This window comes from Rhinolophus sinicus, chromosome 9 (genome assembly GCF_057876585.1).
Source record: "Rhinolophus sinicus isolate RSI-liver-muscle chromosome 9, RSI-T2T, whole genome shotgun sequence".
NCBI lineage: Eukaryota > Metazoa > Chordata > Mammalia > Chiroptera > Rhinolophidae > Rhinolophus > Rhinolophus sinicus.
Window position 1 is genome coordinate 34,427,323 of NC_142509.1, and position 22,838 is coordinate 34,450,160.

General features: G+C 48.2%; 1 protein-coding gene across 7 annotated transcripts in view; it reads right to left on the reverse strand.

The window, feature by feature from the left end:
* The window catches only part of CUX2 (cut like homeobox 2), a 231,475-nt gene extending 222,318 nt beyond the window's left edge, over positions 1–9,157 (reverse strand). For 5 of the 7 annotated variants that reach the window (XM_074321133.2, XM_074321129.2, XM_074321131.2 and 2 more), the window contains exon 1: positions 8,821–9,157. In XM_074321133.2, coding sequence (XP_074177234.2) covers positions 8,821–8,883 — 63 coding nt within the window. In that variant the 5' untranslated portion in view covers positions 8,884–9,157. Of the gene's footprint in view, positions 1–8,151; positions 8,508–8,820 lie in introns of those variants that run through there. The other 2 variants (XM_074321135.2, XM_074321134.2) reach the window with 1 other exon arrangement.
* Positions 9,158–22,838: the final 13,681 nt, after the last annotated feature.

Genomic DNA, 22,838 nt, shown 5'->3' on the forward strand with positions numbered 1-22,838 from the left:
GTGCCTTCGGGAGACGTCCAAGTCTCAATTCATCTTTCCTACAGGAGTGTGGTCCTCTGAGAAGCAGACACAAAAGTGGGATTAAAAGGCAAAAAGACATTGGAGTTAATACGTACGCCTGCGGGAGGGAGCCACAGTGAGCAGAGAGGGAAGGAAGAAAGGAAGGGAGGTAGGTAGGTTGGTGGAAGCGTCCTAGGTTGCTGAGGAGTCCAGAGCCAGCAGGGAAGTCCCGTGTATCCCAGGAACAACAGGTCTGCTTTAGACCTACACTCAGTCACTTGCTGGGACTGGATCTCCGAGAGCAGCATCTGGGACCACTGGCCAATCATACTCCCTGTAGTCAGAGATCTGCAAGGCACGTTCTAATGGCCACCTTACAGATGAGAAAACCAAGTCTCAGAAAGGGGAAATTACTTGCCCAAGGACATGCAGCCAGGAAGGAGCAGAACTGGGATTTGAACCCTGCTGTCCTGTGCATGATCGTGAGATAGAAACAGGAAATGGGCAGAAGGCAACAGATCAAGAGTAGGGCTGAATATCCTGTTGAAAAATAAAAGTGATACCAAAGGCTTTTACTGTGTTTGACGGTTTACAAAGTGTCCACTGAGAGAGAATTCACTCCAAACCACACACATGCTAAACAACCTTATTTTATGCTCCATCCTTACTCCAAGTTGACAGATGGTAAGAGGGAAGATGGGGCGGGTCCAACAGCCCGCTTAGAATCTGCCTTCCCTCAGTTCCTTGCATGTATTGTTCTTTCACCCACCTCAGGGCCTTAGCACATGCTGTTCCCTCCGCTGGGATGCTTTTTCCTGACCTTGTTCTTCAAATCTCAGCTGAAGGGTCACTTCTTCCAGGCAGAATCACAGAATCTAATTCCAGCTTATGACTACACACCTGTCTCTCCCATTGTCTGTGGGCATCCACTTCCCTCATCGTCTGTGAGCTCCGTGAGGACTGGCACTTTGCTTCCTCATTCTCCATAGCTCTCAAATATAATTATTAGTTATAATACTTATGCTATGTGTTATTCATTATTATTTATATAATCATTAGTTATAAATATTCTTTTTTAAATAATTCAAAATTATGTTATAAATATTATACTGTGAATGGTGAATATACATTTCCAGAGTGAAGGGCAATAGCAATTATTATTATTTACATTATACAGCATTTCTATGTCCTGGGCGCAGACCTCAGCCTTTCACATGCATTAACTCACTTCATCCTCACAACAATCCTTAAGGAGGTGATACTACTATTATCCTCGTTTTACATATGAGAAAACCAAGGCTCAGAGAGGTTAAGTGACTTGCCCAAAGTCACACAGCTGGTAAGTAGCAGAGCTGGGACTTGAACCCAGGCCACCTTGCTCCAGAGTCTACACTAAATTTCCTTGTGAGTAGGAGGGTGCAGGGCTTGATTCTGTGGCCCACACCACACCCCATCAGATACCTGTACTCACCAGCACACATAATGGACAGGCACCCCAAATAGGTATCCCCAGCAGAGTGGCCTCTGAATGACTGCTCTGGTCAGGGAAAGCTGCCCCCAACCGGCTGCCCTCATGACCCCTGTGGTCTCCCAGTCTGCAGCACCCACGCTCCAAACAGCCGGCTGCACAAGTCAATCGACCGTAATGGTTCCCGGGGAGCCATTTACCCCGTCCAGTTTGAGCGACGGCGGTTCGGAGAGTCTTAAGCACTGCTCGGCTCCGGGCGTCTCGGGCAGACGACCAGCTCGGGCCAAAGAGGCCAAAGGATTGATTTTTTTCTTTCCTTCTTTCTTTCTTTTTAATGACAAATGCGCATCCTGGAATTGCTGTTTCATTTGGCTGAACTGAAGGATGGCAGAGGCTGGCAGTAGAAAGGGGCAGTGAAGAGACTGGGAAAAAAAGGGGGCAGTCACAGGCCCCCTCTGGGGGTGACTGAGCCACTGAGGAGAGGCAGAGACAACGGGCTTTTGACGTCTAACTCACGTCTTCATGGAGCTGGCCAAAGGCCTTTTTCTCTGGCAATGCAGCCTCTTCTGACCCTCGGCACTTGGAGGAAGGCAGCCAGTGGTCTTGACAGCTACCCTCCTCGTGACCTGGCTCGTGACCCCCTATAGCTGGCCTGGCCCACTGTGGACCCTCAACTAATCCAGACTGACACATCTGTGGGCCAGACATAGCTTCCAGTCTGTAACCTATGTGATCAGAGTTCCCAAAATATAAGGCGTTACATATACTATTAGTAATGTATTACAATAGGAAGCCCTCAATGGAGTAAGAGAGGAGGGGTTGCTGTTTACTTGGTGTTCTCTCTCTCTAAAAATACCAACCACAACAATAAGAAGTAAGGAACTTACAGAACAGTAACTGTGTGCCTGGCACTGTGCTAAGTACGCACTTTTATGTTCAGAGTGCTTTAATCTTCAAGAACCTAAAAGGTGGAGACTATTATTAGTCCATTTAAAGACAAGAAAAAAAGCGAGGCTCAGAGAGGTTAAGTGACCCATCCAAAGTCACACAGCTAATAGGTGACAGCCAGGATTGGAAGCGGGCTCCTGGTACTTCCCTCTTAAGGGAAGAGTAAAGAACAAGTTTCTGGAATTAAGTTTGATCCACCTTAACACTTGTAACTGAAAAGTGAAAAACCAGCCATGCCACAGCCTATATGACAGCCATCACATAGACCAGTAGACCAGGGTCAACAAAACATGGCCCTCAGGCCGAATCTGGCCTTCTGTCTATTTTCAAAATCAAGTTTTACTGGAATACAGCCATACCTGCTCATTCTTACTGTCCACGGCTATTTTCATGCTATAGTGGCAGAATGGGCTACTTCCAACAGAGACCAGATAGCCCCCAAACCCTAAAGTATTAAGTTGGCGCAAAAGTAATTGCTGTTTAAAAGGTTAAAAATAACTGCAAAAACCGCAATTACTTTTGCACCAACCTATTATGACTCTTCATAGAAACAGTTTGCCACCCGTGCTGGTAGATGGAGACGGTTTCCTAGAGTGTCTAGAAAGATGCCACACGCTGAGGTTATGAGGTCAACACCCTGTGGAAAACACTGTCCTTAGTGATAACGAAGCATATTTGCATATTACAGGGGCAAAGGGGTTGTGGACGCTTCTTTAGCCTTCTTTAAGCTGAGTAGTCTTGATATTTATGCTGAGATTGAATGAAACGAAGGAGCCAGGATGGGAAGTTCTGGAGGAAAAGAGTCCCAAAGAGAGAGGGAACTGCAAGTGCAAAGGCCCTGGGGTAGGAATGTGCTCGCTGTTTGCGAGACAAAAAGGCCACTGTGACCAGACCAGAGGGAGTAGAGGAGAGGCTGGAGATGAAGCCAGAGAGATGACGGGGGCAGGTCACGTGGACCCTTGCAATCAGGGGAAAGGACTTCAGATTTTAATCTCAGCATGACAGGAATATACTGTCTATATCTTATAAAACACTAAAACCATTTTGGGCAACGGCTTATCAAGGCTTAGAAACCAAATAACTCCATCCTAGACATAATTTCTTGTCTCAAAAATTTGCTTAAAGGTCAACAGCACCCCACCACCACCATCACCACGGGCCCCAAGGTCATTAGAAGGCCATACATGTACCTAGCACACAAACTATGTCAGCACCTTTACAACAACCTGGTTTGGCAGACGAGATGGGTACAGCTGGCCTGTGTGATGAATTAAGAAACTGGAGACTTAGGATGTTGGGTGATTCCCCCAGGAGTGCTAGAGACACCCAGACTAGAAGTCTTGGGGCCCTGGCCCTCTCCCAACTACCTCCACCTTCCCTGACACCTGTGATATGAGCCACTGTCATAAATAAAGAGCACCCCCCTGGAGAGAAAAACCAAACAGAAATTGGACCCTGAATTCCAAAGCTAGGGACAAAGGCAGGCCACCACCCCAGTTACCGTCCCAACCTCTGCCAGGCTCGGCCTCTGAATTAGATAACCAGGAAGCTGCCGGAAATTCAGCCCTTTCAGAAAGCAGCAGAGAAAACCACTTTCTGGACAGCCACGTCTACCAAATTTAGCACCAGCCAAGGTGCTCACATTTGAAATCCCATCTGCTGGAAGAAAGGTTACCACAACAGAATGTCAAGTTCGAAGATAGAATCCTTTTGTAACAGAGAGTTTAAAAGAAGACGAGGAGAAAGAAAGGAAGAAAGAAAAGGAAGAAAAGAAAGAAAAATCACCACCACCATCAGAAAAGCTGTTCCCTCTGGTCAAAATAGCATCTGAAATAGCCCACCAAGACGCTCATCTGCTTCTTTTGTCTCGTCCATGGTTCCTCGATTTTCAACAGTGAATTCAGGTATTAATAAAAGAAACTTCAAGACCAACAGCAAAGGCGGTCAGGGAGGAGACACTGCTCACTTTTCTTTTAGCACTCAAAGAGAGAGCCCATCTTTGGGAAGCAATATCAGCTAAGTTGAGAAACCAGAGTTGTGGGATGCCCAGAAAAGACTGCTAGGTTCTTTAAATAAATTCTCAACACCTGTTTCTATCTCCTTCTGCAGAAAAGGCCCACAGGGCATGGGTTCTGATGGAGAGGCAGATGGAATGGGGTCACCTACCGGTTGGACATGTAAGAGTCTAAAGGACTGGCCAATGCTTAGCTGCTGCTAGAAATGCTCCCTCATGCGGTGTCCCCCACATCTCTTTGTCCTCCCCCTCTGACCCTCCCAGAGCCCCCGCCTAATGCCAACCCGTCTCGTGGGCCTGGGCTATGCCAAACCCGGTCTGCTCATGCTCCCCAGCCCAGCAGTGCTTCTATTATGGCGAAGTTTTCAAAGTTAGGATTCCGCCAACAGGGCTGATAGCTTATTTACTGCTGTCATCTATAGAAAGAGGAATTTTGACACATTGTTAAATGATAGCACATTTAGATAAGTCAAGCTGTCAGAGGCTCTAATGGATGTCTAAACTCTCTGTGGCTGATATGTAAAATTTATGCACTTCAGAATATCATAAGGTTATAATATTTTAATCACATCCACGCTCTTTTCTAAACTTTGAGCAGGGAAAAACATTCCATCAAGCCCTATCTCCCGTGCGCCAAGAAACCGAGCCTTCCCAGAAGTTTCTCCAAACTTCTTACAAAAGTCCAGCCTCTCCAGCTCACACTGTCAATCTCCCTCCCTACATGGTCACACCTCAAGCAGAATTTGTCTCTTCCTCCAAAACTGACACTATGTGGTCCGGCCAGCCAACCTCTTTCCTCCCAAGAAGCACATACATGCATTTGGACTGGGCGCCCTCATTTCGACTGGGCGCCCTCAACCCTTGTTAGCTTGATTAACCCTCTTCGAGGGAAAGGAAAAAGACTGGACTCGGAGCATCATAAAAAAGGTGGCAAAGTAAAGCAGAAAAAGAAAATCATAAAGGTATGAATCCAGTTACGATGATTATACTCAGAAAAGCCATAAAAAAATACTGCATTAGTAATGTTCACCATAAAGCAATCTTATAACCAAATGAAATATGTTCAGCATTATCTTTGGGATGGAATTTTATTTCTTCTCGTTTCCTGGACTGCTAGCAGCAGAGTAAAAAAAAGTAAAGGGGGGAGCCATTTCAGGGGTCCTGGAATAGGATACCACATGTCAGAGTATCTTTACCATCAGCCCACAAGCCATTGAGACTGTTGACTGATTTCCACCCTAGGAAAACAGCCCTGTGTGTTCGGAGACGGCCCTGGAAGGAATAATAACTGGACTGCTTCCATATTTGAAAAATATATACTTCCGGAGAGCTGTACGCTGGGCTGGTACAAGGTCACCTTTCTTGCCAGGATCCGGTGGCGTCAGCAGCATGGTCTGGCCCGGGGACACGGGCTGCCTTCGCTGCCTTGGCCACTTTAACACTCAGCAACCAGGCTGCGTGAAACCACTCAACCTGAACAATCAAGAACTGAAGCCACACACCTCCTCACACTCACAGGCAGATGGGCCGCGTGACAAGTGGGCCCAAAGCTTTCGGCCTGTGCCGGGCGTGGGGTGGGAGCCCGTTTTCTCCTACCCAGATCTCAGAATGAGCCGGCAGAAGTATTCTTTGCTGGTTATCTCTCCTATAAGAGGAAAGTGGGAAGGGAAACAAATGGAAATAAAAGAGTGGCATAGTCGTCATTAGCATTATGCACAAGAGATGATCCTGGGCGAAAGCGCTTAGGCGCATAATCCGTTTCCCAGAGAAATGCCATCAGTGAGAACATGAGGAGAAGCTGCAGCAGGCCTGTTGGGCAGGGGAACAACTGAACGTTACAGGCTGAGGGTGGGGACCATGGCAGATGTGAGGGCCTAAATGTTTGCACGCGGCCACGGCTGCCACGTTTCTTTCTCTGCTGTCTAGAAGTGTACAGCCATTCAAACTCCCACAGGGCCCCCTCCCCACTTAATAGCCATGTAAATGAGCTTACCCCCTTTCCCTGGAGCCTTCTCCTTTTGTCAGACACACCAGCCATTGTCTTAATGAACACACAGCCCCCCCCCATGTATATACCCTGTGGGGGAAGGAGTCTTGGCCCCAGGTCCCCCCATCACCTGAGCAAGACTCAACCCAGCCACCTTCATCCTTTCCGGTTCAAATTTGCTTTTCCACCTCAGAATCTTCTAAAACCCTAACAAAGGTTCCCAGATCAATGGGAGTCCAACTGGAATCAAGATTTGGGTGGCCTCAACAGCCCTACAAAAGACCCCTGAGCTGGAGAAGGAAGAGAGTGAGGTTCAACACCCCTCCCCCCCAGCTCAGAAATCAGGCCCTGGGAGCCGCTCCCACCCCTCAGCACCCAGCCCCAGCCCACCCCACCCTCCCTGCTTCAGGCCAAGCTCCCCGGATTGAAAACGAGTTATCTAATGAAAATTGTGTTAACTGACATTCCGGCCAACCGGGAGCAAATACCAGCGCTGTAAATCTCGCCGCAGAAATTTTCTCCAGCCCAGAATAACAATAGGACCTTGCAAAGGGCTTTCACCAGCCCTTCTGGTTCCTCTCCTCTCGTCTGCCACGTTCCTGTCATTCCTTATGTTACAGAACATCAATCATAAATAAAGACGCTGTCCCCCAGCCATGCCCGGGTCTCATTTACAAACATTAGCAGGGAATACGATTACCATTGGCCTTCGTGCCAAGCTCAATGTGGCTGCCCAACTCTCTCTCTCTCTCTCTCTCTCTCTCTCTCTCTCTCTCTCTCTCTCTCTCTCACACACACACACACACACACCACTCTTTCAGAAAGGCCACTTTAGCATCATTTAAACCAGCAAGTACAGCTCACAGCCCTGTCCAGCTCAGCTGACCACCAAACTGTAGCCCCAAGTCGAGTGAGGACCTGGAATTGCAAGGCACTCAGTTATTAACTGCATGCCTGAGTGCCCCGATTTTCTCTCCAGCTCAATGGCTTTGGGGGAGGGGGGAGTGGGGGGGTTAGGAAGGAGGGGGGCTGGGAAGTGGCCAGGAGGAGGGGAGTACTGGAAGCACTTATCAGAAGAAACTTAACGAGATTTGCATGCGGATTTTTTAAAGTGGGTCCCCTTTTATCTCCAGGCTGATGCTCTGGCTTCTTCCAAGAATGTCAAGGCCAGGGCAGGATGCTCTAACAGCCCGGTTACCAGCGCCACTTCCCTGCCTTGTTCCCACTGTGCCTGTCCAGACTTTGCAAGACTCCAGGGTTTAGGAGGCTTGTCAGGAGCCTTCTGGGGCACCCGGGAAGGAACAGAGGCTAGAGCTGTGCTTCCAGCGAGCAGTTCTCTGAGATTCCATCCCCACTTCCTATGGGGTCAACAGAGAACACCCCCAAATCTGGGGGAGACTCCTAGAGAAAGGTGGAATGGGGATTAAGTGCTGGGCTTTGGAAGGGAGTCGCCCTAGAGAGAGAAGGAAAAAGGAAAAAGAGAAAGGGAGAGTGGAGAGAGGAGAAAAGCGGGGAGTGGCGGGGAGGAAAAACAGGAGGCAGAAGACAGCGACGGACTCTCCCATTTAAAAGTTCCCTAGGGCCCGAGAGCCAGGAGTCACCTGCTCCGCAGCGCTCCCTGCTCTTCACGGCCCCCAAGGCAGGAGCGCAAACTTGCGCGCGCCCCGGGCCCATCTCCACCGCCCGTCCCCATTTAGACTTAGAAAGGGGGAAAGACAAGAATCAAAGACGAACCCCGAGAACCCGGCCCGAGGAGAGATCTGCCGGCGCAGGCAGCCAGTCCGGCGACGGTGGCTACGGCGGCTGGGACAGCAGCAGCCCCCCGGAGGCGGCGCGTCCGGGCTGCGCAGCTAGGCTGGTGGCCGCGGCGGAGGTGCCGGCGGGCGGCGGGGCGCGGAGCCGCCTCCTCCCCAACCCTGGCTGCCTCCTCCTCTCTCCTCCTCCCCCCTCCCTCCCTCGCCCCAGCCCCAGCCGGGCGCGGACAGGCACGCGGCGCGCTCCGCGGCCTCCTCCAGCGCCGCGAAGTTGGGAGGAACGCAAAGTGCGTCGCGAGGGGGGCTGCTGGGGGTCCCACCGGCAGCCCCCTGCCCAGGACCGCAGCCTCTGCCTTCCCCACGCCTCGCTCGGCCGCTAGCCAGCCGGCTCGCTCTCCGGGCCGAGGGCTCACTAGCGCTTCTCCATGGTCGCGGCAGCTAATCGATGATTGAACCGAACAAAGAGCAGCGGCGAGATCAATTCCTAATACCTATCGATGGGCAGCAGGCAGTCGAGCCCAGGCGAGCCCCAGCCGCCGCCGCCCGCCGCCCCAGGGCGCCCGCCGGCCCTCCCGGGGACCTCCCCAATGCGCCCAGGGCGCGCCCGAGTGCTCCCCACGGCCGCGCGGCCGGCGCTACCCGGACTAACCTGGAGTCGCCGTAGATCAAATCGCTTCCAATATTGAAACATCGATCCCACATTGGCGGCCATCTTGGGGGCTATTCGAGACGCACACACACAAGAGTTTGGCTTTTCTCAATGGCTGCACTCAATATCCGGGCTGGACTCCCCCCAGCCCCCGGGCCGCCGCCGGCCGCCCGGGCTCTGCGTGCCACCGCCCGGGGCCCCTCGGGCGCCCCCCGGCCTCCTGCCACCCGCTGCCCCTCGGCGCCGCCGCGCCGCCGCCACCGCCGCCGGGCCCGGGAGCCGTGCGCCCCCCCGACCCCCGGAGGGCGCGGGCGGAGCGCGCCGGGCGGGGAGCTCGGCGCCCGCCCGGGGGAGGCGGACGGGGATGGGGTGGGAGGGGAGGGGTGGGGGGGAGGCAGCCTCTCCGAGAGGCGCCGGCGCCGCAGCTGCCCTGCTTGCAGCCGGCTCCCGGGCCCGCGGAGCGCTCGCTGCATCTCCCCCCCAAGTCCGGGGTCGGTGTGCCGCGCGATTGCACTTGACTTTGGCTTTTTGCAAACTTATCAATACTGACGTAACGTGCTGATCAATGCAGAGGGAAGTTTGGGGGGGGCGCTGCGGGAGGCCAGCGCGCGGGGCGCCTACCCTCCTCCCCGCACCTGTCTGTCCCCCACCCCCTGCATTGCATACTCAAAAAAAAAAAAAGTTAATAGTTTGCAATGCATTTTTTTCTTTTGCAATCGGAGCACACACAACACGTGCCTCGGGCTGCCGCCGCTCCTCTGCCAGCTGAGCTACGGATCTGAGGGTAGCAACCCGAAGCTTGGACTGCGTAGACTCTCCAGCCGGCGGGCCTGTGGGAGCGGACCAGCGGGCGGGTGTGAGCCGCCCGGGGGCGCCACTGAGTCATGGGAAATGTCACCACGGCCGCTTGTAGTTTCCGTGCAATTATATTATTATTGGGGGGGCGGCGCCTTAGCCAGAGCTCAGGGTTCTTTGCGGGGCGGTGAGGGGACCGCTCAGGTCCTTTGCAATGGGGATTCCTGTTATCGTTATTATTTGGGGGAGTATTTAGCCTACTTATAAGGGCTCCTCACAACTTTAGAAAGGGAGGCCCTTTTACTCTTATGATAACTAATGGAGAAGGTTCTTAGACAAACCTCTGGAGAGCTTTTTCCCCAAGTGGATTGGCTTTTACTGTTATGATTTTATTGTTATGGAGGGGGCCCTAACCCTGCTGGGGGGCTCTGGGTCCTTAACAATTATTGAGGTTTCTGCTACTGTTATCATTATTATTCCCGGGCCCTTAGCCTAGCCGAGGACCTCAGGTCCTTTGCAGTATGGAGAACCTTATTACGATCGCCTTTTGGAAGAGGGTTTTTAGCCCAGATGGAGGGAGGTTCCTATCTTTTGCAGTTTCTCAGACGCTGGGCAATAGAGGTGACACAATTTCTTCTTTTACAGTTTCCCTCTCTTTTTGCCCCTGTATGCAAGCCAGAGGTCCCCTGTCCCCTCCCAGCACCCCCACCGCCCCAGAAGGAACCCAGACTCTCAACCTCCTCCAACACCCACCCACTTATCCCTCTTCCCCCCCACACACTCTCTCTCTGGCAGGTTCCCCTGCCAAATCCCACCTCCCTCACCTCCTCACCCCCGCAAAAGGGGGCATTTTTCCTTCTTTTTCTCTAGTCAAAGGATTTGCTTTTATAGACAGCAAATGGAAATTATATTCTCTTTTTATGACCCAGCTTGGACTTCTGACATCACTCTTGGTCTGGGACAATAGATCAATACAGAGGGTTATAAAAAAGATAAAGTTTAGAAGAGTTGTAAAGGAGAGAGAATCGTGATGGATATTTTTGATGATTTTCCAATACCGGATCTTGGAGCACGTGCTTCAAGGCAATTAAAGTTTTTAATGTAATGTAAATAATTGTTTCATAAATACTTCAGAAGAAGGTGTGATCTTTCTGAGCAATCACTGGAGCTGTTTTTTAAAAAATGTAATGTGATTTAAACAAGGATACAGTATTTCTGTTACCATCCCCATACATTTTCCATGAAGCGTGGGTAAATATATTAATGCACAAAGCTGAAAAACTCATAAGACCAAAAGTACAGCGTGCTCCAACATGTCATGAATTAGGCCTAGTTAGCAATTCCGAGTGGCCTGTTTCCTTGCCAGATTAAATTGTACATGATGTGTGGTTTATCTCAGTTCTCGATAACTTCACGTTTAAATTACAGCTCTCATTCTGCAAAATGAATTTAGGGAAATTTCATAACTATCGCATGGCAATTTTTTTAATGGCTACATTTTCTCCTGAGCATCTGTAAAGCTGGCAGCTTCCTTGTCATTGAGTCTGTTTTTTAAAGACCTGTAATAGGAAATCTGGAGTGAGTGTGAAACCCTTCAAAGCAATTTTTAACAAACCAAGGTTCTGATGAAAGATTAAATTTATGTCTGACTTTGAATCATGGAACAAATTGACATCGTGTACCTCCTGATACGATGCGCCGAGAAGGACATAACATCACTTCTGTGGTATTCCTGCCAAAAGTGCATAATCTGAATCTAATTGTGAAGAAACGCCAGACAAACCCAAATGGAAAGGAAATTCTATAAAATAAACAGCCTGCTCTCTAAAAATGTCAATGTTACATGAAACACAGAGAAAGACTGAGGAACTATCCCAGATTAAAGGAAGCAAAAGAGACTAGACAAGTGATTAAAATATGAGTTTCTTTTCCTTATAAAGTGATTTTCTTTTACTATAAAGTGCATTAATTGGAGCCAACAGCACACTTAGAATAAAGTCAATAGATTTGATAATGGTACTGTATCAATGTTAATTTCCTGGTTTTGATTATTGTGTTGTGGTTATATAACAAAATATCCTTGTTCTTAGAGAACACACTCAAGTATTGAGGGGCAGAGGAATAGGCATCCTGTCTACAACTAACTCTCAAACAGTTCAGACAAAAATAATATACATTTTATCTTTATATAGGGAGAATGACAGAGCAAATGTTGCAAAATGTTAACATTTAAGGACTCTAGATGAAGCTTACATAGAAATTCTTCGTACTTTCCTTGCAATAGTTCTGGGAATATCAAATTATGTCAAAAGAAAAAGTTAAAAGAAAAAAAAATAAATGAAATTTATGGCCGACTTTCTTTCAGCTGTTAGGGACTATTGGGCTTCTGAATAAAAATTCCGCATGGAACTTTTCTACTTTCCTGACTGACATAGGCTGCACCTTTGACCGACCAGGAAATTGCCACAGCAAACATGCTTACCGAGGAGCAGTGAGAAAATCCAATAATTCAGATTGTTTTAAGTCTGCGATATTTTTAAATGACTTAATGCAGTGGGTCTCTGAAGAATTCTGACAATTTTAATGGTAGAACTTGCAGTCCCACTGAGGAATGGGTTGCTACATAAATACGGAATGATCGTGTCTTTCTGTCTAAGCTGAAACATATTAGCTTTGCTTAGTGGCTTATTGCTTTATTCACAAAATAAATTTCAGCCGTCTCTCCCTACCATATTCCAAGAGCGACGTGAGCCTGTGCCTTATTAGATGTGGGGGCTTATATTCCAAAGGCATCTGTTACCGTCTCAGTCTCAGCAATAATGAATTAAGCAGTTAAGTGTTTACCCCCTAAACAGAGTTAGCTGGGGAAATGATATTATTATGGGTGGTCCTTAATGAAAGATGGTAAGCCAGGAAATTCAGACTTTTTCAGCAAACAAGCAGCCTTGGATGTGGGAACTAAAGTACTAAAATATTAAAAGATTTTTGTGAAAAGCTGTTTTTCATGTTCTTAGCATTCTCTCCCTCCCACAAAATACACACATGTACGTAGATATGCAAAAACTTAAGCAGGTTTCTGGTTGATGCTAGAATCTTAAAGACCCATGTATCAAGATGAGTATTAAAAAATTACAGTGAAAAGGAATACAGCGTCCCCACCGCCCTAGGAGGAAGCAAAGCATGGCTTGGGGCAGCTTATCCTGACAGCAGAAGCAGACAGAGAGCCAGACCCTTTAGGAAATTCATAAACTGTACAAGAATCCCAGGGTAGATAATGGCAGGTCCTTAGCCACGAACATAATGATATGCGAAATCCCCAGCATCAAAGCTGAAACAAAAGAAAATGTCCTTCGGTAGCTGTGCATTGCCCACTGCAGCTGCCAGACAGGGAGAGAGGCAACTAGGGACTCCAAATTCATCAGGAAGTATTACACAGCCCTCCGAGGGGAGGAAGGGATACGGGGGCGTCTGGCTGACACCTGCGGGGGTGTGCTCCCAGAGGCTGGCCCATGGTTAGGTCCCGGAGCCACAGGCTGGAGTGACTGGCTACAAGCACCAAGCCAGCAGTTGCTTCTGTGCAAAACACCTGACACAATCCTCTCAACCACTCCCAGTATGAAGCACCTACTGGTTGTTGGATGCTTTATAAATAAATCGTTAGCTTAACTGGTTAGTTAGGAGCATGGCTTTGGAGTCAGACAGTTTAGAAGTGAATGCTGGCTGCGCGACTTGAAAGCGCTGTGACCTTGCACAAGTTAGTTTACTTCTCTATGCCTCATTTTCCTCGCATGTACAATGGTGATACTTGCACAAAGTAACAATTTAGATAAGTTAATCTAAGTACAGCACTACGTAAATGTGCTGCATCTAGTAGCTGTCATCATTACCATGTTTCCCCGAACATAAGACCTAGTCAGACCATCAGCTCTGATGCGACTTTTGGAGCAAAAATTAATATAAGACCCAGTCTTATTTTAATATAAGACCGGGTATAATATAATATAATATAATATAATATAATATAATATAATATAATATAAGACTGGGTCTTATATTAATTTTTGCTCCAAAAGTCGCATTAGAGCTGATGGTCCGTCTCGGTCTTCTTTTTGAGGAAACACAGTATTGGCCTCACAATGGACAGGACAGGGATCTGCATTCCCGTATTACAGATGGAAAGACTGAGGCCCTAAGGGAGGAAGTAGCAGATTCACGGTCACATGGTTGTGAAGGAGCAGAACCGGGACTAATACCTGGGTTCGCTCACATCAAGCGTGCGGCTCTCCACACTCGAGCCTGCCCTCCCTCTAATGGGAAAGAAAAATGGGTGGGAAACAGATGCCCAGAAAGCGAGGGCTGCAGCCTTACCCATAAGCCCACACTGCAGCCAATCTCACCGAAGAGGAACAACACAGGAGGACAGGCTCCCTTGGCCTGATTCCCTTCCAACGTCAGAGACTAATTAAACGAACAATGGTGTATTCATACTGTGTAGACTATTCTCCTTTTGCTCCCCTTCTCCATTCACTGCCCGCCCTGGTCAGTGCCCCCCGGAATACATTTCCCAGGATCCCTTGCTCTCTGGCCTGCTGCTGGGTTTGGCCAATGGGTAGGAGATAAGAAGGCAGGAGGACAGAAAGGTTGGAGCATTTATTCCCCAGCTCCCTCTCTACTTCACTGCAGTTCTGGTTACGGTTGGGTCCGTCTCCAGCCACAGCCCCCATGACGCTGTCCCTCTCCTGCTCTCACTGGGCCCCAGTAACTGCTCCACCCACCCCCCTTCCCACGTAAGATGAAAACAGTTTCCTCCTCTTGCCAGCATCTGGGTGCCTCAACATTTTCTTGCACACACCTCTGTAAATAGTATCATTTAAAAATCCCACCTGAGTGTACCTGCTGGGTCCCTGACCAACACCCCCACCACAGAATACTATTCCATTATTAAGAAAGATGAGGGCTATTTCTACGTGGTGAAGAGAGGCCCAGGATATATGGCAAATTAAACACAAGTAGGTTCTAGAACAGCATTACGAAATAATCCCATCTTTGCTTTAAAATGGTGCTTAGGGAAAAAGTTAAGGAAAACTAGATATCAAATGGTTAATGGGCTTAGAGGCCTCTTAGAATTTCCCCATCATCATCTTAATTTCTTTTATGAGCACAAATTACTTTTATCACCAGGAATCTTCATTTCTCCTGGGCTCCTGACTGATACACATACCACAGAACAGCACGTACATTGAAGATGTCAATAGAAGATCTACCTAAATAGCGAGATAGTCCATGTTCACAGGCTAATGGAGATAGTATAGTGAGTACGTCCCTTCTTTCCAAATTAACCTATACATTTAAGACCATTCCAATCAAAATCCCAGTCAGGGTTTTCACAGAACTTGAAAGCCCATCTCAAAATTCTTATGATGACAAAAGGGCTCAGAATAGCCAGGACAAGTTTGAAGAATTATAAAATTATATAAAGTTATAAATACTAATAAAGACAGTGAGACCGAATGACAGACAAATAGAGCCAGGGGACAAAATTAAAAGCCTAGAAACAGATTCACACAAATAGAGAATGGACTCACACAAATAGATGGCACAGATGGCATTACAAACGAAGGGAGAAAGGATAGACTTCCTTTTCAGTCTGGTGCCGGGCCAACTAGCTACCCATATGGGAAAAAACACCGTTAGATCCCTACCCTCACACCATACACAGTGATCAACTCCAGGTGAAGGGGCCTGCGGAACACGGAGTTAAAGAAAGAAACTCAGCACGTTCCTTTCTATCCCAACAGCACAAAACATCTGAGCTGAAAATTATGTCCTCATTAAGCAGACTTCATGTGTCTGTTTATTAAAAAAGCATCCTTAGAGCTCCGGTGATGTAATAGCCCAGGGTCCCTCTCAGAGCTGGATCGATAACCAGAACTGAAGTTTCTTTTGAGTATCCGCGGAATGAAACAGCACTTGGCACTTGACAGCTTCCAGGAGATGCAGAAATATGAGCTGATTAGAGTTTCTGGGCCTCTTCTCTGCACTGGCAGACTCTTCTTCGGGCGCACAGCTTTGCGGAGCCCCTGAGCAACTGGCCCACGACAAGGCCCTGCATTTTAGTTCTGCATCCCTATTTTCGCAGCTGTGTGTGCCAACCAGACAATGACCTAAATCCCCCAAAATCACGACCATGGAATTCAGAGCACCCAGAGCTCTCTGTCTCTCCCAGATCCCACATATCTGGCCCGACTGGCCCCATCTGGCTTCATGCCCGATGGCACCCATTCCTCCATCGGCTCCCAGGACTGTGAGTCCCGAGGACTGTGAGTGCCGAGGACAGCCACAGGTCACCCCCTGTGCTCTAAGAACACCCGAGCCCTCCAGCACCCCACCCACCCCACACTACCCCACAAACTGGACTCCCTAAAGCCTCAATGATGAGCGCAGACTCTTACTGCAGGTTTTCTTAAGGGGCAGGGCTTGGAGAGCTTAACGCCTTAAAATCCTTTCTAAAAAACTTCTTTCTCCGAAGTTCCCTTCATGAAATCAACCGCAGTCTCCATTTTTAATTTCTATCAAACTGCTCATCCATCTTCTCTCACTCATTGCTCATTCTCAGTTTCTCTGTCTTTCCCCAGTGTTTTCTCCCTTTGCCTCCTTTTCTGTGTCCCTCCCCCCATTTCTTCCCTTTCAAATCTGAGGTTCTCACATTTCATCTAGTCAGCAAAATAACACTCAAACCAAAAAAAAAAAAAAAAAAGATTGTTTTCCTCTTTTAGTAAGACGGGGAGATGTGACTGCTTGCCCTTTTCTTTTTGTTCCTATCCCGTCAGCACGTTACCATTGTCATTGTCAGAATGATGCCTACTACGTACCAGGGACCTCACCAACATTCTTCTCAAATCTCACATCTGTCATGGTTGTGTCCACTTCACAGACAAGAAAACTGAGGCTCAGAGAGATGGAATAACTCACCCAAGTTCACGCAACAGGACAATGGCTGAGCATGGGGAAAAACATGTGCACTGTTTGATGGTCCTATTGCAAAAGGAGGGAGGGAAATGCAGACAAATCGGAGCCATGGGGGGCTGTGTCTGCCGCCCTGGCAGCCAGTCCTGGGTTACCACTCTCTCAGCGTTCTTGGAGCTTCTGATTCCGCAGCTCTTTGTTTTCAAGAACCAAAAGATGATCCAGTTGGCCCCACAGGATAGAAAAATAATGATAATGCTGCCGTTTATGGCCTGCTTTCCACAAGCTGGGCTCCCTCTGCCCATTATCTAATTTCCTCCTCCTCACAGCACTTGGAGGTAAGCACTGCCATTTCCTCCCTTTAATAGCTGAGGAAATGGGGGCTCGGAGAGGGTAAGTGACTTGCCCAAGGTCACCTCGCCTGTATGCAACAGAGCTGGAGGTCAAGTCCTGCTGTTTGATGCCTGGGCTCATGTTCTTAACCCTGAACACCACTCCCTTCCCTTTCTCAGCTGCCTCTAACTCCCCCATGGGGCTTTGAATTCACTTCCCAGCTGCTGAGGGGCTGAGTCAGAGTGGAACCTGGAGCCAACACTCCCTATGCCTACAGTCTCCAGCCACACTCTCCAGAGCTCGGGGGTCCCAGATGAAGGTTCTAGATGCTGTCCTTTGACAGTTGGGGCCCTATTCCTCCAACCACAGAAATCTCTAAAGAACTCAGTGTCTGGGGAGCAAAGACCCCCCCCACCTCCATTCAAGCACCCCGTAACCCAGGAAGGAAATCTAGCCCTTCTGCCATGTCCCTTCTTGCTCGAAATCCTTGGCATCCATCAGGGTCTTTGGCAAATGTGCCGGCATGGGGGACCTTGAGAGGTCAACTGTCCCAGTCCCCTGCCTCCAAACAGCCTAAGAAAGAGGCTAAAATGATCCTCAGGACCTCAGGGCAGGCCTAACCTACCACCCATGTGCCACACTCACACACACATACATGTTTGCACATATGTGCACACACATGCATACACACCTGCACTCACATTGGGTGTTTATATCCCTCTGCACACACTCACGTGTACACATTTGCACATGTACACCTGCCTGCATGCCAGTGCAGACATCTACTCATGCACATTTGCACACAAACTAGAAACAGATTCTCTGGGACACAGCCGTGTACTCACACACAGGTTTGCACAGCCTATGTGTGCACATGGGTGAGCATACTGTGCACACAATTTTACCGTCCCAGGGTGGGGCAGCGAGGCCTCTCCTGGGCTCTCCAGGAGCCTGGCCTTTGGCGAAAGCCCCACCTGGTGGACACTTGCTGTATATGCCAACCCTACCTCCAAGTCTGAGCATCCCTGGGACTAGAGGGCGGGCGCTGGGCAGCCCTCAGGCTGGCTGGTGCCCAAAACTGGACTCTGGGGCACCACATGCCCCTCTCTCCTCCTATTCTCTTCCCCGGGCAGCAATTTCCTTGGCCAAAGGTGGGCAAAAGAGCACTGACTCTGCCACCTGCTGGCTTCTCTTCCAAGCCTCAGAATGCTCAGCTACAAAAAGGGGGTAAAATTGTCAAACAGCTATTTGGAAGAAACACAAAATTAATTGCCATGTATCTCAGGAGCCTGGGCTTGGGGGTTCCGCAGCTATTGGGTCTGAATCCTGAATCTGCGGCTGCCTGGCTGTGTGGCGTAGACCCAGGCACTTATCCCCTCTGGACACCAGCACCCTCCTCTGGAAAATGGAAAGAATAGTATCTACCTGTGGTCAGTGGCGTCATTGGGCCTAATTCTTCACCCTTCCCTCTATCACGCCCAGTGCCATGTCACTTTGCAGTGACCTTCCCACCGTGGGCAGGGTACACGTTCCTGACATTGGACCTCGGGTTTGGCTGCATGACCTGCTTTGGCCAACAGAATGAGGTGGAAGTGTTGGCGGCCAGTTCTGAGCCTACATCTCAAGATACGTTGTGTGTTTCCACTTGCCTCTTGCACTATGGCCTTCGCCACGGGGAGAACACGCCCGGGCTAGCCCACTGGTCCCAGGAGGATGCAAGATGCGAGGCTGGGGAGGAGCCTGGCTTCGTGGATCACACATGGAGGACAGCCAGGAACCCTTGCCGAGGATTGTCCCATGGCTACGAAACACACATCTCTCACATGGAGTCACTGTGCACTAAGGGCCGATTTGTTACCACAAGTGGATCTAGTGCTGTCTCACTGGCAGGCTGGACCCTGCACCCCTCCCTGAGCCTGTCCTGTGGTTTCACCAGCCCTGATTCCACCTGGACGCCAGGGGGCTTTTGGCTCTCAGCCCGTGTGACCCCTGACCTAAGACTGTGAGTTCCCTGAAATCGGACCTTGGTTCCCTCTGAGATACCCTAAAGCCATCCAACTGCCCTGATGGGACCCACGTTGGCTCCTGAGCGAGGTTCTCTGGTCTCCCAACAGTTTTCCCTGTGGCCTGCACCACTGGGTCTGGGGTCTCGGCAGGGCTTACACCCCCACCAGGCAGTCAGGACACCGTGACACAGGGAGCCACCTAGCACCCTCAAGGCCTTACTTTTCATATCTGATAGCATGAAGATCCTAACTCTGAAAATTATCAGTCCTCCAGAAATAGGAGCTGCCCTGAGGTCCATCATTCAGTGCTTGCTTTAAGGGGCATCACTGAGCGAAGCAGAGACGACTCCACTTCCTTTGTCTTAACCGCCCTCTAACCCTCACCCTGTTTCTCCTCCTTGTTAAGCCTTGAATATCAACTTCTTGGACACGCTGGTGCTTCAAAAGAAACACAGACTTAAATATCTCAAGAGTGGCCCTGACAGAAAGGTCCTTTTCTAGAGCTCCATGTGACAGGCCTGGACAGGCATTTCACAGAAGAGGACACTCAAATGCCAGCCAACAAATACCTGAAAAGCTGATCAGTCTCACTAGTAGTTAGGAAAAATTCAAATTAAAACCAAAATGTGATACTATTTCACAGTCATCAGATGGACCAAAATTTTAAAGCCTGATAATACCAAGTGCTGACAAGAATGTGGCGCACCTGGAACCCTGAAACACGACTGGTAGGAGTGCAACTGGTGCCAGTTTTCCATTTGGAGTGGTGATAGGACGTTTCCTTTTACAAAGACACTTATTTAAGTAAAATGTGAGCCAGGTTAGAGAAAAATATTAAGTAAATAATAATACATGGTACATAGCTGTAGCAAAAATTGTGCGTGTGGATGGGGAGGATTAAAGGGATATGTTGGGGGACAGCCTTGGCTTTGATATTAGATGTCCCAAGTTTAAATCCAGGCCACACTTGCTATGTAAACTTGGGCAAAGTACTGAATTCACCTGAGTCTCAGTTTCCCCATCTGTGAAATAGAGATGATAATTATGACCATCAAACTTCAAAACCCACTTTATTCAAACCCCTTGACCACGTGTATTTGGGAATTCAGAATTTCTCGGATTTTTAAAATACCATATACCTGACATTATGTATACGGTCTGGGCAGCACCACGTGACCAGCATGCTGATTGTTTCTGCAGCAAAATGTATTACTGTTCACATTAAGTGTTTTTTGTTTTGTTTTGTTTTTTTAAGTCTATACATTGCACCAGTCCTGGGCAGATTTTGCAGCCAAATGAGTTTGCCACAAACTTTAAAATAAAAACTTTCGTATTCCATAGTTTTTGGAACAAGACTAGTGTTCTAGATTTGAAGCACCTTAGTCAAGCCCATGCAGCACCATGGAGGGAGGGTTTAGCGAGAGCAAGAACGAAACATGCATCAAACCCAAGAGAAATTATAAAGAGGATGTTATAAAAGTTCCCCAAGGCTTCTCAGAATCTTCTCCCTGTGACGCTGCCCCCTCCTTTCTATCTCCTTCTCTTCTTCCTCCTTTTCCTCCTTTTTCTTCCTACTCTTCTTGGTGTTCTCCTCCCATTACCCTGGCTGGTGTTTGGCCTAAGAATGGACATGTGACTATGTTCTAGCCAATGAGATGTGAGGGAAGTTCTGCTGAAATGCTCCTGTGGACTTTTCAGTGCCTAGATGTGATACCTGGTGCGAGGGCAACCAGTTGGGGCCATTAGAGGATGCAGGCTGAGGGTAAAGGCCACACGGAGAGTTGGGTAGAGAGTGGGTGTCACATTGCCACCAATCACACCAAACTCTGGCTCGCCTACCTCTGCACTTCTTGTATAAGATAAAGAAAATCTACTAGAATTTTAGCCACTTTGAGTTGGAATTATCTGTTACTCATAGCAGAAGGGTATTATTTTGAATATTAAAGGAACATATAAATCTAGGAGGTGAGAAAAAGTGGGGTGCCTCAAGTTATAAGATCACATATAAGCAAGGATAGATTTTAAAGACTTGAATACCAGATCGATGACACGCCGGGCAGGCAGATGGGGGGCAGTGGGAGAGCTGGCATGGGCTGGATTGGTAAGAATAATATCATGAAGGAGATTGGAAAATATCCTCAGACTTCACTAAAAACTTCTTCGTTTCAATTTTGTATTCTCAGCAGAGGACAAATGATTGAACTCAAGCCCAGGAGCCCTTACATTCCTCACCAGGATCACAGAACAGAAAGCTGGGCTGTGTGGGTCGAGAAGATTTTGGGTAGACGCACACAGCCTTAGCAGTGTTCTGGGCTTGTCTGGCCTTCAACGTGTGATTCTGAGAATTGGAAGCGAGAAGATTATAACTCAGAATGGCACGCGGGTGTGAAGCTGGCTGCCTTGCCAGCTATTTGCCTGTATTTAAAACACATATGGGTGATATTTTTAAATATCTTTGCTGTGTGATTGAAAAACATTGCAGTTGCTACTTCGTGGACGTGGGTTTTTATGCAAACCCAGGGATAGAATGATGAGTGTGTGTTGTACCTATGTGGGCTTTGCTGGAGAAAATCTAAGGACAAAACGGCACAGCCTGCATAAATGTCAGGCAGGGAACTGGGGCCGGGCCATTCAACATTTAACTTGGTTGTAGTTGCTGCTGACAAAGCTCCTTGGTTTTCTCTGAGATGCATCCTCCCTAGTCCCCTCCATGGAGATTGGCTGAGGGTAAAGGCCACACAGAGAGTTGGGTAGAGAGTCATTTGCCAGCTCTGGGAGGGGGCAAGTGAGCCAGGCCAGGTCAGTCAGATCACTCCAATCCCTTGATTCCAGTGACTGATTGAGGGACAGGCTCACGTCCCAAGGCAAGCCAATGAGACTCAACCATGGGACTTTAGGCACGACTGGGAAAGAAGCACTTCCCTCCTGTTCATGTTGCTAAGCTGGGAGGTGGTATAGCTGGAACTGTCCAAGGCCATCTTTGTCACCACTTGGGGAGAGCCTGCTGGGAATAAATCCAAGGTGGAGGGAAAGAAAGCCTGAGAGATGGAGAGAATCTTGAATCCAGCCATGCCTGAAATCAACTCCTAGACACTTTTTTTTCCACTTAAAAAAAAATTACAGTAAAGTAGACTTAACATAAAATACCATTTTGGCCATTTCTAAACGTACAATTCAGTGGCATTAGTTACATTCACAATGCTTTGCAACCACGATCACTACTTCCAAAAATTTTCATCAACCTAAATGGAAACGGTACCCATTAATTTTATTAAGTATAATACACATACAGTAAAATTCACCCTTTTTACTATGTGGTTCTGTGAGTTGTAACACACACACAGTCACATAACCAGCACCACAACCAAGGACCAGAACAGTTCTATCCCCAGCCCCCAAACCCCTCATTCTCCTTTGTAGTCTGCTCCCTTGCTCACCCAACCCCCGACCCCCATCCCTCAACCCGTGGCAACCACAGATCTGTTTTCTGTTTGTAAAATTTTGTTTTTTCCAGATGTTACAGAAATGAAAGCACACAGGACGTGAACTTTGAGTCTGACTTCTTTCACTTAGCATAATGCATTTGAGGTTCACCCACATTGTTGGTATATCAGTAATTTGTTCCTTTTTATTGCTAATAATAATACGTTGTACCAAATGTACCTCAGTTTATCCATTCACCAGTTGAGGGATATTTGTCTACTCCCATACTCTGAATTTACCTGAGTCTATAAATTCTGTTTTTCTCTTAAGCTGTTTAAGTTTCTATCATTGCAACCAAAATTATCCTAACAACATAACAGAGAAAGTCCTACTCTGAAATTATTTCTTCCATCTATAAAATGGGAGTGTATTGCTCAAGATGGTTTTGAGTGTGAATCTTGACTCAAAATTGGTTGAAATAAAGAGACAATATTA